The sequence below is a fragment of the Gorilla gorilla genome, chromosome 1 (assembly GCF_029281585.2).
Source record: "Gorilla gorilla gorilla isolate KB3781 chromosome 1, NHGRI_mGorGor1-v2.1_pri, whole genome shotgun sequence".
Lineage (NCBI taxonomy): Eukaryota > Metazoa > Chordata > Mammalia > Primates > Hominidae > Gorilla > Gorilla gorilla.
The window spans coordinates 78,839,879-78,855,823 of NC_073224.2; the positions used below are offsets into that span (position 1 = coordinate 78,839,879).

Here is a 15,945-nt window from a genome sequence, read left to right on the forward strand (position 1 = left end):
TCCTCTGTGAGCTCTGACGTCCAGCACCACCCCTTCCTCCATGCAGGCTACCTGGGCCACACCTACGAGTATGACTGAGATGGCAGCCTTCAGTGGTCTCAGCTGTAAAATGGGATGAGAGTGGTGCCTTGTAATGGAGCTGGCATGAAATCGAGTTAGTTTCTTTAATGCTCGAGAACAGCGCCTGGCACACAGCAACTGCTTTCAGCGTTGACGTCATGGCAGGCACAGTGTGGCTCCCACAGCTGAATCCAGGGCCCCCCACTGACACTGAGCTCATGCTGCCTTGTGTTTTCTTGCCTTTCATGCACAGGTATCTTATCTTCCTTGCTGAGTTATCTTCTTTAGGTAGAGACATTTTCCAGCTATTCCTTGTTTCTCCTTCAGTGCTTGGTGTCGAGGGTACACACAGCAGCAGCAACAACAACAATTACAACAACATGCACACACAACACAAAGCCTTGAAAGTGAAATCCCGTGTCATAGAGAAATGGCCCAATTAGCATCTTCTCTTTTTCTTTAAGTTCTGGGATGCATGTGCAGAATGTGCAGGTTTGTTACATAGGTATACATATGCCATGGTGGTTTGCTGCACCTATCAACCTGTCATCTAGGTTTTAAGCCCTGCATGCATTAGGCATTCGTCCTACAGCATCTTCTCTTTTTTAAGGGCTTTGCCAAAGACTCACCTTTTCCAGCAAAACCTTGCCCCATGAGCTCCTCTTTGCAGTTCCTCGACTGGCTCTTTGGTCTCTTTTTCTTTCCTTTCTTTATTCATCCCACCTGTCAGTTATTTTGGTGCTGCTTGGGGCTGATAGTAATGAGATTAGCTTCTGCGTGCCCGGCATTGTGGCATTACACTTCTTGTGTATTGTTTCGAATCCTGTGAGGTAGGCATGATTAACTCCCTTTTACAAAAGAGAAAACGGAGGCCCGGAAGGGTAACATGCTATCGGCCCACATCTTTTGCATGCGGTTTGTTCTCAGTACTTTACCTGAATTATCTCATTTAATCTCCATAACAACCAAGGGAGTAGGTAGTAGTATTCCCATGTTGTAGAGAGAAAACCGAGGCACAGAGAGATGAGGTAACTAGCCCAGTGTTTCACACCTCACATGGAGCTTTTATTTGAACTTGGGTCTGTCTGATACCAAAGCCCTCACACTTGATCCTGCCCTGCCACTCGTGCTTTCATGAGGGCTTACTTGTTTTTCTCAGTACTCTCCATTAGCTTGACGCCCTTTGCACTAGGGTCTAATTTTGCTTCTTTTTTTTTTTTTTTTTTTTTTTTTTGGAGACAGAGTCTCACTCTGTTGCCCAGGCTAGAGTGCAGTGGCATGATCTCGGCTCACTGGAACCTCCGCCTCCTGGGTTCAAGCAATTCTCCTGTCTCAGCCTTCCGAGTAGCTGGGACTACAGGTGCATGCCACCATGCCCAGCTAATTTTTGTATTTTTAGTAGAGACGGAGTTTTGTCATGTTGGCCAGGCTGGTCTCAAACTCCTGACCTCAAGTGATCCACCTGCATCGGCCTCCCAAGGCATGAGCCAGCACACCCGGGCTATTTTTGCTTCTTTTAATGTCCCTCTTGTGCCTGGTCCTATGCCTCTACATCAGGCTCTCTGGATATGTGGGGCTACCCAATAAATAAGGACTGCAGTGCACTTTGCATGGTGACCAGGACCTAGGAAGTTTGAGCGGATGGGACTCCTGTTCTTTTCTCTGTAATGCAGGAACTGCAGGCTGGATTTGGAGTTGTGCCCGTGCATAGATAAAATGCTCCAAATGGCACAAGCCTCTTGGTATTTGGATGCCAGAGTTAGCGGAAACTGACAGCTGACTTCCAAGAAGTCTTATCCACGTTTCTTTCTCTTTCCCTGCCTGGATGGACTAGTCACTGACTCTTTTCTCTTCACAGGTGTATAAGCTCCTTTATGCTTCCCGTCTGGCAGATTATGGCCTCGTGTCCCAGGCTTTGCATTACTGCGAAGCCATTGGTGCAGCTGTCTTGAGCCAGGGAGAGAGCAGTCACCCTGTGCTATTAGTGGAACTCATCAAGGTGAGCCTCTCAAAGGGTTCTGTGCAGTTGTTTTATCTTCACTATTCAGAGAAAGCCATCGTAGAGCAGCTTAGACTCTACATTTCATCTTCTTTGAACATGCTGTAAAATTGGAGCCCACGGCCATCTTTGACCATGTATGCATGCCCAGATGCGATAAGCAGAGGCCCAACACTACACAAAGAAGGATCTTCTCTGGGCGGGTGGTGGTGGGATTGGAGACTGGAAACCATGTGTGTGTTACTCAAGAAATTCATTCTTGCATCTGCTTTTCTGGTACAGTAAAACTACATGCTACGGTGAACCATTCTAATTATAAAAGCTGGGCTTAGAAAATATATTTTAGTGATTAAAAGAGTAAATGATCCTTATTAAAATGCTTTTAAATGCATGGAATATTTTATCACATGTGAGATACATTTAAAATAGAAAACAAAAACATATCAACCTTTAGTTCCTAGGAAAGAAAACAACAATCAAGCAAATAGTTGTTTCAATTAATTGAAGAAAAATCCATTAGCTAGAGAGTAAAAAAGCAGCCTACCCTTAAATTTTTGCTTTGCCTTAGATGAGGCCCAAGTGCTGGCTTCTTTAACGTATAAAATTTGTGGTGGTGAGCCTCCCCATACCCTGAAGTTTCTGCCAACAGGTTAATGGTTGCAAGGAGCTCAGGGATCCAGAATGAATTATTAGAAAAGTTTTAGTAACTAAAACTTGTTTATGGAATAAATCCTTGAAATACAAAGTAACATTAGCATCACCTGGGAGCTGGTTAAAAGTGCAGACTCTTAGGCCCTGCCCAGACGTATGGAATCAGAATTAGCATTTTAACAAGTTTACAATTAGAATTTTAACAAAATTCCTATGTATACCCTAAGTTTGAGAAACACTGTTACAGAGCGGACAGCTTTGCAGAGAAATGAAGCTGAGTAACTGTTTCTCCTCATATTTTATTTAGAATCTAGCACCCAAGACGGGTTGTTTATTTATGTTGCAATTTTGGGAGGATATCTGCTGAATTTGCTGTTTCTCGATTATTTTTTATAATGTAATTTACAAGTGAGTTAAGGCTCTCTTTCTCCTTTTTCCTTGTTTTCTCTTCCCCGTTGTCTTTCCATTACTCTTCCCTCTCTCTCCTCTCCTCTCTCTTACTTTCTGCCCCTAACCCATCTGGAAACCTGTCACAGCTAGCAGAGAAACTGAAGCTGTCAGATCCTCTGGTTTTAGAAAGACGCAGTGGAGACAGGGACCTGGAGCCAGACTGGCTAGTGCAACTTCGGAGGCAGCTGGAGGTGAGTGGGATTGGAGCCAGGGCATTGGGGGGACTGGCCTTTGTTTCCCTCTTCCCACCCCTAGACATGGAACAGGTAGGCACTGACATTAGCAAGTCCCTGGTCCCCATGCCTCACCCTGGTCTCTCCCATCACCCATGAGGCACAGTTGGTGTCTGCGCAAGGGGTGGGACTCAGCTTCCCTGCCACTGCTTGTCCCCTGTGTGGAAGCGTTTTCCTATGTTTGCATGTGACACGGTGGGGTGCTCTTCCCAGTCACTCTTGCCATCCTTCCCTGAGGCCCCAGAGAGTATGTTTCATGACCATCAAAGCTTCCCCATCTCCGCTAGGAACAATGGATCACAGTGGACCAGTGTCACTTTCATGTAATGTGGGGCAATTGCTTAAAAGACTTCCGGGCCTTTTCCTTTTTGTTCTGACAATTGCAAAAGCTGCTGGTTGTAATTGGAACAGTAATTGGAACAGGGCCTCCTCCATTTTCTTTTTCCCATTCTGCTCTGAAGAAAAGACAGGGTGGATTTTTTAAAGCACACACAGCCTCTACCCCTTCTATCTGCTGCACGTGCTGAGGCCTACAGTTTAGTTCTTTCCATGCGCTCCTTCCTTCAGGGGAGGATGGATGACTCTGGTCTCCAGCCATCTCTGCCTGCTCTGGGCAGAGCTGGGAGCCCTGTCCACGTGACCCCCCAGGCCCCTAAGCATACAAGCATTTCCCTTACCTTGTCTTTCCCACTGGAAGTTTCTTTTTGGCTTAAGTTTTGAATCACTTTGTTTCTCTGTTCTTGTTTTTCCTTTGTGCTGCTTAAAAGGAATTTTACTTTATTTTAAATAGCAAAAGGTAGCAGGAGACATTGGGGATCCTCATCCTACTCGCTCAGATATTTCCAGAGCCAGAGGAACAACAACAGGTACCCAAAATGATGAACTGAGCATATACATAGCTGACGCTCAGGATCTGATTCTACGAGACAAAGTAATTTATGAAAGCACTCGCCCTTTGCTTCCCAGGGTGCCTGCCTTGCCTGTGTAAGTCCGCCCCATTGTCCAGGCGCCTTCTCCACCCAGCTCCTGCCAGCCTCACACATCCCTAACACTTCTAAGTTCCCTCAGTCTGAGAGCTTCTGCTTCACGATTCAGGTTTTTAAATATCTGAGTGTTTTTTGTGTTGCACTGTATTGTTAGCCAATTCTTTCTCCTATGTTAATAACTTCTCTCCAGCTGGATACATTTCTTGAGTCCAGAGATTGTGGTTCATCTGTATCTTATGTGAGTGCTGGGGATGTCAGAAGTCCTTAAGAGTTTTGAGCTAGTGATTGCCAGATGATTGTGGAATAAGTATGTTTCAATGTTTTCATGGCATCTCTACTCTTCCCTTGGGATGATTCCCAATGGTGTGTTGGCAGGCACCATATCCCTGGTTAACTCCATACCCTTTCCCCAAGTTCCCCCTGCAGTAGGGCCGGGAAAGGGCCCCCATCTCTTCCCAGCCCTGTGTCCTTCCTCAGGCATGAGCAAAGGGAAGGGTGGGCAGGGCAGGCCTTGGCTTCTGTTTCTCACTGTGTAGCAGGATCTGTAAAGGTGGAGGGTGGAGGAGAGCCAGGCTGGGTGCCTGTGGATGGTGCTTCCCCACGGCCCTGCCTCCTGATGCCTTGGTGCCCAGTGGAGCAGGGGGGTTGGCCACCCATGCCAGTCCTGTGACCAATCTTGTTATAGGTCCACACCTTAGTTTATGTTACCAGTCAGGTCTTTTCCAGGGCAAATGTACTCTGATTCTTTAAGAACAAAGCCATGATTTCTGTGGTCTGATTTGGGTTTTTAGCTGGAAGCTTTCTAAGTTTTAAATACCCATGTCCATTAGGAAGTCCTTAAAGAAGAAATAATTTATCAAAAAATAAAAAGGTGTGGAGTTAGATAGGATGGTAATTTCAGCCCTCCCAACCCACTGGCTAGAGGCTCAGAGATCATACAAGGCAGTGTTAACTTAAAAAAAAAGTCATACAATGTGTACATTTGGAAAGGAGACTTTATTTCTTACAAAGGGTTCCATCCTGCAAGGTGGCCATCCCGCAGGCTGGGAGGTATAGCCAGGTACTTTGAGGGAAGGAGAGGTAAGACAAGAATTTAAGTTGAATGGGCTGATCAAACATACATATTTAACAGATTATAGGAGGAGCTGTGACTATTCACGAAGGAGGTCCTCACACATGGATAATGAACTAATATGCGTGTAACACACGACCCATGTTCACCTTGGGGTGGAGACTTATCCTTTAAGTGTATTACAGTTAGGCCCTATGCGTCAAAAGATCTTTTCGGGACACAGAAGCACTCAAGTGGGGAGCCTCTGTAAACTGGCCAGACCCAGTTCATGGTTGGTGGTCTTCTTATCTGGAGAAAGTTACTGAAATCAGTCTTGTCCAATCAAAGCTGTGGTTATGGCTGATGGAACGGAGGCTCATTTAGTCAGCATTTGTGAATGGAATGAGTTGTAATTGTTCTAACATTGCTCATCTTGAGGCCAGTGCTTGTTGAGCTGCTAGAGAAAAAAAACCTTGTGGCCGTGAGAACACAGTTTTTTCTTAAGGTGTAGGGGTGCGGGACTTAACCATTGCCTGGCAGGGCTTTAGGTTCTGTGTATAATTTGGTATCTTATGGCCACCAAGAGTCTTTTCTGTTAGTCTTAAGATCTCTGTTTTAACATTAATGCTGGTCAGTTGTGTCTAAACTGCAAAAGAGAGGGGGTATAATGAGGGGTGTCTCACCTCCCATCCTGTCATGGCTGGGAACTCAGTTTTTAAGGTTTTTCTGGGGTCCCCTTGGCCAAAAGGGAGTCTGTTAAGTCAATGGAGGAGCTTAGGATTTTATTTTTAGGGTACACTAGTGAAGAAAAAAACAAACAGACAAAAAAAATTCTGTAAACAGCAATGAGGATGTTACAATCACTCTGTGTTTTACTTGTCATCATGTTACTGGAAGCCACATTAGATAGCTCGTCCTTGTGACTGCTTTCCAAAGAAGACATGAGCAGGAATGTTTCTGGTGTGATCAGTATGCAAATGCCGCATTTCAGGTCTGACTTCTTTACCTTTGTTCCATGTCCTTAGAAAACACTTTCTACCAGGACTTTTCTGGATGTCAAGGCTACTCTGAAGCCCCTGGGTACCGCTCAGCTCTGTGGCTGACACCTGAGCAGACCTGCCTGCTCCAGCCCAGCCCACAGCAGCCCTTTCCCCTCCAGCCGGGCTCCTACCCAGCAGGAGGGGGTGCAGGGCAGACAGGGACACCGACGCCTTTTTACTCAGTTCCTGAGACCCATCTACCAGGGACTGGCAGCAGCGTGGCAGTGACAGAGGCCCCTGGAGGAACAGTCTGGGAGGAAACGCTGCAGACACACCTGGGCCCTGGTAAGACCTGTCAGCTGGGGTGGCCACATTGAATGTAGGGTCTGGGTGGGGAGGAAGCAGGAAAGGGAGGTGGTGGGACCAGTCAGAGGAGGTAGGGTTGGAGCTGGGAAAGACACAGATGCGTGGATGTGTGCCCGTTATGGAGGGCCTGCTAGTTTTCAGCCACTGTATTGGTGCTTTGCATACATCTGAAGGAGATTGCTATCTTCCAGCCCAGTCCATCTCTCCACTGGGTACAGCAGGGCAAATGGAGCCACTCCTGCCATCCAAATGATTACATAGTTTCTAGGAGAGAGATTACAGGGTGGAAAAATATAGGCCAAGTTCTCTTTCTCCAATCATCCTGCACTCAAGAGCTTACTATCAGGCTCTCCAGCAGAAACCCATGTTTCTGTCTTGGTCCCGAGTTTCTTCAGGCCCATCAGACGTTCGACAACAAGGGCTGAGTATGGGTGAGCAATGCTGAGTGATGCCAGGGAGATGCTGGAAGCCATCTAGAATGATTAGCTCTTAGACCTTCCAGGATTAGGTCCTGTCCAAGATGGAGGCTCAGATGGAGAGGAATGTGGTGGAGGATCCCTGTGACCTAGCTTGAAGTTGCTCTGATTTCCAAGATTCCTGAAGAGTGGCTTTGGAAGTAGAGGATGAGTTGAACAGCATGTCCTGGGGTGGCTGGGATTGAGATGAGCTACGTGAGCATTCTTTGTATTTGCTGTGATTGGCTTGGGCTTATGCGTTCCGAGCTTCTGCTGCAGTTAAGAAAGCTGATTGTGTCCCAGTTACCCTTCTTCAGGATAGATGGGAAAAGCACAACTTCCAATTGCTATTTCCATTTCTGTTTGTGACGCAGGAGAGAACACAGTGTCTCAAGAAACTTCCCAGCCTCCTGATGGCCAAGAGGTCATTTGCAAACCACAGGTGAGAGCGCACAGCGTAAAAGATGCCACTGCCCACTCAAATGCTTCTGGTTTTTACCAGTTGCCTTGGTTTCCCGGCCACATGCAAGCTCCTCCTCAGTGTTGCAGCAGCTTTCTCTTCCACATCTCACCTTGCCTTTTCCTATTCCAACTCCTGGGAGCTGGGCGGGAGGCTGTGTTCTTGTTTACACTCAGCCCCACAAACCTGTGTCCATGGGGAGAGAGGGAGCAACTGAGCTGATTCGTTTTGGCCTCTCAGATCTCTGTTACCTCTGACATCTTCTCAGTGCTGCACAAAACGCTTGCCCTACCCTGTCTTGCCATGGAAGACTGTTGATATTTCCTTGTTTTAATTTTTACCTGGCTTTATTTCAAAGAAAAATCTGTGGTAGCTGTGACAGTGCCTGCCTGTCTTTTCTCCTCAGTTAGGCTGTAAGGTCCTCATGTCTGGTGAATCATTCTATCTAGCTCTGATTGGACACACCCCTGCCCTCAGCAATGGGCAGTGTTGGTCCCAAACCTGAGGCGTTCTTCAGCTTCTCCTGGTTGGAGGGTTACATCCTATAACTTTTTAAAGTAGAAAAACAGGGGTACAGGTCTTAACAAACTTTAATGTTTTTCCGTTTTTTTTTTTTCCTGACTGAAGTGGTACATTATTGTTATAGAAAAATCTAATAGTGAAGTATCATATAAAGAATCAAATATCACTCAATCCAACAGTCAGAATATTTTTCTTTTCTTATACTATTTTTCTATATATATACACACATATACTCACATATATGTATATCTGTATATACATTATACACATATACATGTTTTTAAATGGCTAAGAACATATGTATGCAAAGCTTTATTTCCTATCTGTTACTTAACACTCTATGAGATTTTTCTATGTCATTCATAAATATGATTTTTAATATTGGCATGACGAAATTGATTTTATGAAAGTAGCGCTATTCATTCATTTATTCAAAATATTCACTGAGTTCCTACAATGTGCCAGGCCCTGTCACAGGGGCTGGGGAGGCATCAGCACATCAGACCAAGCCTAACCTCAGGCGCTCAAGTCTAGCGGAAGTGACTAAAAATAGACAACTATATGCGCCAGGCATCTCACTTCAGAGGGGTGGCCAAGGAAGGTGTCTCTGAGGAGGCCTTCAAGTGGAGATCAGGGTGGAGCATGGAAATGAGCCAGGTGAATATCTGGGGGAAAGGTGTTTGAGGCAGAGAAACAGCAGGACTGGAGGCCCTGCAGTGGCTCCCTTGGTGTCGTTAAGGGAGAGCAAGGGAGCCACTGTGCCCTGAGAGTGGGGAGCAGTAGGGAGGAGGGCTGAGAAACAAGGCTGGAGGGCAGCAGAGGTAAACTTACGGGGCCTCCACGACCATGGTAAGGAGCTCGCATTCTGGTTGATCATTCCCATGTTGTCGTTAATCATTGTGAGTGTTGCGTCCTTTCCCCTCCCTCCCTCCATTCCTCCTTCCTTTTCTCACTCATATATAACACACAGTGCTGGGCATCCTAGTATATAAGCCCTTATCTATGTCTTGAATCATTCACTTAGGAGAAATTCCTAGAAGGAAAGCCAGACAGCCTACTTTTAACCTTTGCTGTGCCATTTATGAGCTGTGTGACCTGATACAGGTTGCTTAACCTTTCTGTGCCTTAGTTTTCTTATATATAAAATGAGATAATAATAGCACCTAGCTCACAGGACTATTGTAAGGATTAAATGAATCACTACATATAAAGCCCTTAGAACAGTGCCCGGCACAAAGTCAACACTATATTCATTTGAATTAAAAATAAAGTTTTTTTCTTTATTTTCCCAAAGTATTTCCAAAGGTTTGTATCAATTGTGCTTTATTGAGAGTAAAAAATGTAAATATTACAGAAGAGGGCAATATGTCGTATGACTCCACCTATGTGAGATCCATAGAATAGGCAAATTCAGAGACATAAAGTGGAATGGCAGTGACCAGGGCCTGGGGGAAGGGGAGATGGGGAGTTAGGTAATGGGGATGATGAAAAAGTTCTGGAGACGGCTAGTGGTGATGGTTGTACGACACTGTGTGTATACTTACTGCCACTGAATTGTACATTTAAAAATAGTTAAAATGGCAAGCTTCATCGTGTATCTATCTTACCACAATAAAAAAAAAAGTTAATGTAAAGGGATGTGGGTGTATTTTACCCCCCTCTGGTGCATATGTTCACAGTTGAGCTTGAGCAAGTCTGTTAGGAAATGAGCTCTAAGATGAGTTATGTTTGGTGCTTGCTACATTCTCTGTTTTTTTTGGGGGGGGCTTGTGGGCCTCTGTGGGGTGTTTTCTGGCCCTCTTCATCTCCAGCAGTAGCAGTCCATACCCCCTACTCCAGGCCTTGGCATAGTTCTGAAAACTGTCTGTTTCTGGAGAGGTGGCACACCAGACAAAGGTCTGTAGAATTAGGGATAACATGGGCTTGGGCTCTGACCTTATCCTGCGACCTTCAGTGAGTCATTTTTCATGGCTGAGCCTTCCTTCCTCTTCAGTACAATATGATCCTGAGACACAGTCCCACTGCCTTCTGAGCAGGTCAGGTGAGGGAGTATGGCAAATGTGTTTGGTAACCTGTCAAGTGCCATGCAAATGTGAGTTCTTTCTTTAATTCCAGACACCATTGGCTGCTAGAGTACGAAGTATTTCTGAGAGTTCCACCAATTCAGCCAAGGAGGATGAGAAGGAGTCCTCTGATGAGGCTGATAAAAATTCTCCCCGAAATACTGACCGGAGAGGCAAGCTCGGAGATGGGAAGGAGCATACAAAGGTAGAGGGACTTGTTCTTCTCTCCCCTGCCTTCCTTCCCCTGCCATTCCCTTCCTCGAGGGTGGTGCAGACTTGGAAGTCTGGGCTCTGATGGTTACATGGGGGCGGGTTAACCTCATAGTTGGGGAAGAAGCCAACCTGCAGGTCATAAAATGTCCTCTTCCCCTTCCAGAGCTCAGGGTTTGGCTGGTTCAGCTGGTTTCGATCGAAGCCCACCAAGAACGCATCCCGCTCTGGAGACGAGGACTCCTCAGACAGCCCTGACTCTGAGGTAGGCTCTGTGGGAGGGGGAGGATGCCCCTCTCTGTGGGCCTTTCAGAGGGAGCTGCCTCAGCACCTAGGAGCTCTCAGAGCTGGCACCTGAGTCTACCCCAGGCCACATGAGACAGAGGTTTTGTGATGGGAGATGGTGGGAAATGAATGGGTCCTGAAGGGCAAGCAGATTAAAAAAGCTTTAAAAAGTTTGGATGAAGAAATGTAACTTTAGAGGGTCAGCAGTAGGGAGCTAGTGTGGATTGTTGAGCAGAAGAGTGGGATGAGGAGAGGGGTTTTGGGGAGTGCCCAGCAGCAGTTTGCGGCAAGGCCGCCATCGTGAGTGTGGGAACACAAATTGGCGGGCATCAATTTGTTAACTGCCAATGTCGCCAATGCTGCCTTTCTTTCTCCACAAAGCAGGAGACCCCCAGAGCATCTTCTCCCCACCAGGCTGGCCTGGGCCTCTCACTGACACCTTCCCCTGAGTCCCCACCTCTGCCAGATGTTAGTGCCTTCTCCAGGGGCACAGGTACCGTCACCTCACGTCCTCTGGGCCATGGGTGGTCCCCTCAGCACTCCCAAGGGTGGGGGTGCCTTCTGGGAGTGGGGACCCCCAGTCCTGAGCAGAGGAAACAGCTCTGACTCATTGCTTTCCAGGTGGGGGTGAAGGCCGAGGATCCGCATCCAGCGGGGGAGCAGCTGCGGGCGCTGGGGTTGGAGGCTTGTCTGGACCGGAGGTAAGCAGCCCCCCTGGGCTGGAGCCTCGGACCCCAGCAGATGCCTGTGTGTGAGGACTGAACCTTCAGTGTGGGCAGTGCTGACTCCTGGCGAACCCGAAGAATGCTTCTCTGCTGTGTTAGTTTGCTCAGGCTGTCATAACAAAGTACCACAGAACGGAGGCTCAGACCACAGAAACCGAATTTCTCACAGTTCTCCAGGCTGAAAGCTGAGGTCCAGGTTTCAGCAGGGTTGTGTCTTTTGAGACCTCTTTCCTTGGCTTGTGCCCGGCCATCTTCTTTCCACGTCTTCACATGGCCTTTCCTCTGAGCGAGTCTGTGTTCAGATTTCTTCCTCTTATAGGAACATCAGTCATACTGGAATGGGCTACCAATATGACCTCCATTTATGTTAGTTGCCTTTTTAAAGACCCCATCTCCAAATGTTGTATTTTTATGTTTCTCCAAACATATGTTTTCTGAGGTACTGGGGGTTAGGGCTTCAACACGTGATTTTTTTTTTTTTTTTTCTGGGAACACAGTTCAACCTATAACAGCTTCCTCGGGGGAAGCCTGGGGACTTGCCTTTTTCCCTGTCCCAGGAGGAGGTGGAGTTCACTGGAGACCTTGGCCAGGGCTGTGATAAATTCTTGATGAGTTGTCCACATCAGTATGGATTTCGTATCTATTGCTAGGAAAACATTTTTTATTTCTTTAAGTCTGGCTAGATAACTCTTGTAGAATTTTAGGCCTTTTGAAGGCTATATTACTTTTTATGATGGTATCAATATAATTTATTGAGGCTTTTTCTTCTTGTCAGTATTGCCACTCCAGACCCAGGGGTTGGTTGTGTCCACTTGAACCATGTTTGCTTGCTTGAGATTCCCTGAGTTCTATTAAGAAACCCTTCTGATATGGTTCTCTTTGAAAACATTTCAGTAGCTTTTGGGGCACAAGTGGTTTTTGGTTAATAGGTGAATTATACAGTGGTGAATTCTGACATTTTAGTGCACCCACCAGCCAAGTAGTGTTGGCATGGATGTGGGTTGTACCTAATGTGTAGTTTTTTTTTTATCCCTGACCCTCCTCCCACCCTTCCTCTTCTGAATCTCTAAAGTCCATTATGTCACTCTGTGTGTCTTCACATACTCATAGCTCCCCACTTATAAGTGAGAACATATGGTTTTCGGTTTTCCACTCCTGTGTACTTCACTTAGAATAATGGCCTCCGGCTCCATCCAAGTTGCTGCAAAAGACATTATTTTGTTCATTTTAATGGCTGAGTGTATTCCATCGTATATGTATACCGCATTTTCTTTATGTACTCATTAGTCGATGGGCACTTAGGTTGGTTCCACATTTTGCAATTGTGAATTGTGCTGCTATAAACATACTTGTGCAGGTGTATTTTTCAAGTAACAACTTCTTTCCTTTTGGGCTGATACCCAGTAGTGGGATTACTGGATCAAATGGTAGTTCTACTTTTAGCTCTTTAAGGAATCTTCATACTGTTTTTCATAGAGGTTGTACTAATTTACATTCCCACCAGCAGTGTATAAGTGTCCCCTTTTGCCAACATCTATTATTTTTTGACATTTTAGTTATGGTCATTTTTGCAGGAGTAAGATGGTATCTCATTGTGGCTTTAATTTGCATTTCCCTGATGATTATTGATGTTGAACATTTTTTTCATTTGTTTATTGGCCATTTCTTCTTTTGAGAAATGCCTATTCATGTCCTTTGGAGAGTCGATAAGGAACTTAAAGAAATCACTGAGAAAAAAACAAATAATCCCGATATGCTTCTTGAAGGCCTCGACATTCCGGAATCTGGGAGGCAGGCACTGATGGGATTTTCCATGCTTTTCCATCACAGAGTGTTTCCTTTGAGCTCTGCTCCAACCCTGGTGTTCTTCTTCCTCCACCTGCCTTAAAAGGGGCGGTTCCTCTTTACAACCCATCTCAGGTGCCTCAGGTAAGGAAGCCCTCAGGGGGAGGGCCTGGCCAGGAGCACAGGTTTTGGATTAAGGAGACCTAGGTTTATCATCCCAGTTTACCATTTATGATATGTGAGTTCTTGAGCAATTATTTAACCTCTCCAAGTCTCAGTTTCTGCATCTGTAAAGTGGGGTTAGTAGTAGCTAGCTCAGAGATATGTATATGAAGGGCCTGGAACCCAGAAAATGGTCAATAAATGTAGTTACTATTAATATCATGTTTAAATTTTAATAGCTCTTGAGATGTGGGAGACACAGTTGGTGTTGGTATCAGTAGTGTGGGTGCAGTGTCACTCTGTCCTGGGGATGAAGGGATCATTGGAAACTTTGAGAGAAGCTAAGTTCCCTGTTCCTCAGCAACCTGGGTAGACTTAGCTCTGCTAATGTCTCATTTGGCCTCCTCTCTTTATAAAAATCAAATTTCTTTTACCACAGTTAGGTGAAGGGTTGGGTGGAGGTATGCAATTAGAACACAACCTTGGGAAATGTTCTACACAGAGGCTCAGGGTGCCCTAGCTCCATCTGTCCAATCAACCCTGGGCAGAGTCATGTTTGGGGCTGTACTCAGTGTAATATTTGTTCTTCTTTTCCAGCTGCCCACGGCCACTAGCCTGAATCGGCCAAATCGCCTAGCTCGGCGTCGCTATCCCACCCAGCCATGCTGAGAATAAACACACGTCCCAGGCTCATCTCCCAGGACTGAAACTTTTCTTGCTCTCTTTTTCTCAATCTTCCAGCCCTTCTCTACCATATTGGGACCCTCAAGAGGTTTGTGCTAGCCCGATGCCTCCACCGGGCACTTAGAAGGCAAGAGGACAGGATCTCTCAAGACACAGCACAATTCAGTCTCTTAAGATTAGCTTCACAATGATGGAAATTATTTCATCAGGTGGAAAGTCTGGGTCTAATAGCAGACTGCACATGAGCAGAGTGACATGGTGGTGGCACTTATGGTGGTGGCTTGAGAGCCTTGGGGAAATTAGGGCCCTAACAGCTAGAATCAAAGATGACACCGCAGGGCCCTGTAGCAGGAAATGGGAAGCAGGGGGAGGGGCAGGGGCTCAGAACAATATTCTAGACCAACTTTGACTACTTCCTGTCTTAGTAATAGACCAATACATGGCTCTATTTAGCAAAGTTTTTATACTGAAACTTGATTATTGCTGCCCTTTTTAATTTCCTCTTCAATGATATTTCAGCAGTTTCCCTCTTGGTCCTAGTTTTGTGCACATTTTTTTGAATGTGGTTCAGATTAATTATATTTCTCTCACTTTCTTAGCTGGTCCTATTTTTTCACATTCTGGCATGTGGCTATCAAGTTAGATTGCTGTAGGCATCATATTGTCATGGTAACTACTGAACCTAATGATGCAGATGGATGGCACATCAGTATAATAAATGACAGAAAACGGTTCCTAAAAATTCATCCCTTTCATAAGAGGGGAAGAATGAGTGCCTGATATTGTTAATACCTCCCTTTCTACCTCAGGCCTTTGCAAATTGATGTTCAGAGGGTCACTGGAGTGAGAGGGAGGAGGGGGGCGTCTTGGAAATTTCCATTTCTCTTTTCAAACCCAAAATAGGAATGACTCTTGCTGTTTGTCAGATTTGCTGAAAATTGCTCCTCACAAAGAACATTTTTTTGTACATGTAATTGTAAATACAGGTTTAGTACGTTAATGTTCTATAGTTCTGATGTTGATAATAATTAAACCCAGATAATTTTATAGCAAATGCTTGTCTCTGGCTGATTTTTACAGAGGAAGAAAGTACATTGGTGGTCTCTTCCCTGAAGTCTTTCTAATAATGGTTTTATTGTGAGATCAAGTGTGAATAGCTGGAAAGAGCCCTTTGTTAATGAGGAATCTAGGGACAGATCCTCTTAACTTCTAAGTCTACTCTAATTTTATTATTTTTCCAATTTAAAAAATATGAACAAAAAGCTCCTCTGATGCAAGTCAGTCACTTTACTAACTGAACTAAATGTTGTACATTTTGTTCCATAAAAAGTTGTTTTTAACCTCTTAGATTAAATTAGAAAATGTATGCATAAATGTTTTGCACCTGGAAGGCCCTCAGTAAATGCTGTTCTGCTTTTTTCCTTAAAAGGCTGCTGCTCCTTCAATTTGGTATGCTGACATCCAGTGGTGGTGCTGTGGCATTAGTGTGTGAGTTTCACAGGAGCCACACTGCTTAGTCTTGCATCCTGGCTCATCCGTAGCTCACCCTGTAACTTTGGGCAAGGTTACCTCACTGTCTTGTATTTCAGTTTTCTCATCTATAAAATTAAGATGATAATAATCATAGTCCCTGCCTTACGGGGACATTGCAAAAATTAAATGAGTTAGGCCCTTAGAAATGGGCCTGGTATATGCTAGGTACAGTTGGCCCTTGAACAAAATGAGTTTGAACTGTGTGGGTCCACTTATACTTGGATTTTATTCTGCCTCTGCCTGTCCAAGACAGTAAGACCAACCCCTCTTCTTCCTCCTCCGCAG

The 15,945-nt window shown here is 45.4% G+C and overlaps 1 protein-coding gene across 9 annotated transcripts in view; it reads left to right on the top strand.

The window, feature by feature from the left end:
- The window catches only part of SEC16B (SEC16 homolog B, endoplasmic reticulum export factor), a 55,523-nt gene extending 40,342 nt beyond the window's left edge, over positions 1-15,181 (top strand). For 5 of the 9 annotated variants that reach the window (XM_063710627.1, XM_063710625.1, XM_055377964.2 and 2 more), the window contains 11 exons: positions 1,919-2,059; positions 3,247-3,351; positions 4,184-4,259; positions 6,456-6,755; positions 7,606-7,673; positions 10,329-10,481; positions 10,653-10,751; positions 11,153-11,264; positions 11,393-11,472; positions 13,327-13,425; positions 14,041-15,181. In XM_063710627.1, the coding sequence (XP_063566697.1) occupies positions 1,919-2,059; positions 3,247-3,351; positions 4,184-4,259; positions 6,456-6,755; positions 7,606-7,673; positions 10,329-10,481; positions 10,653-10,751; positions 11,153-11,264; positions 11,393-11,472; positions 13,327-13,425; positions 14,041-14,112 (1,305 nt within the window). In that variant the 3' untranslated portion in view covers positions 14,113-15,181. Of the gene's footprint in view, positions 1-1,918; positions 2,060-3,246; positions 3,352-4,183; positions 4,260-6,455; positions 6,756-7,605; positions 7,674-10,328; positions 10,482-10,652; positions 10,752-11,152; positions 11,265-11,392; positions 11,473-13,262; positions 13,426-14,040 lie in introns of those variants that run through there. The other 4 variants (XM_055377978.2, XM_055377976.2, XM_055377974.2 and 1 more) reach the window with 2 other exon arrangements.
- The last annotated feature ends 764 nt before the right edge of the window (positions 15,182-15,945 follow it).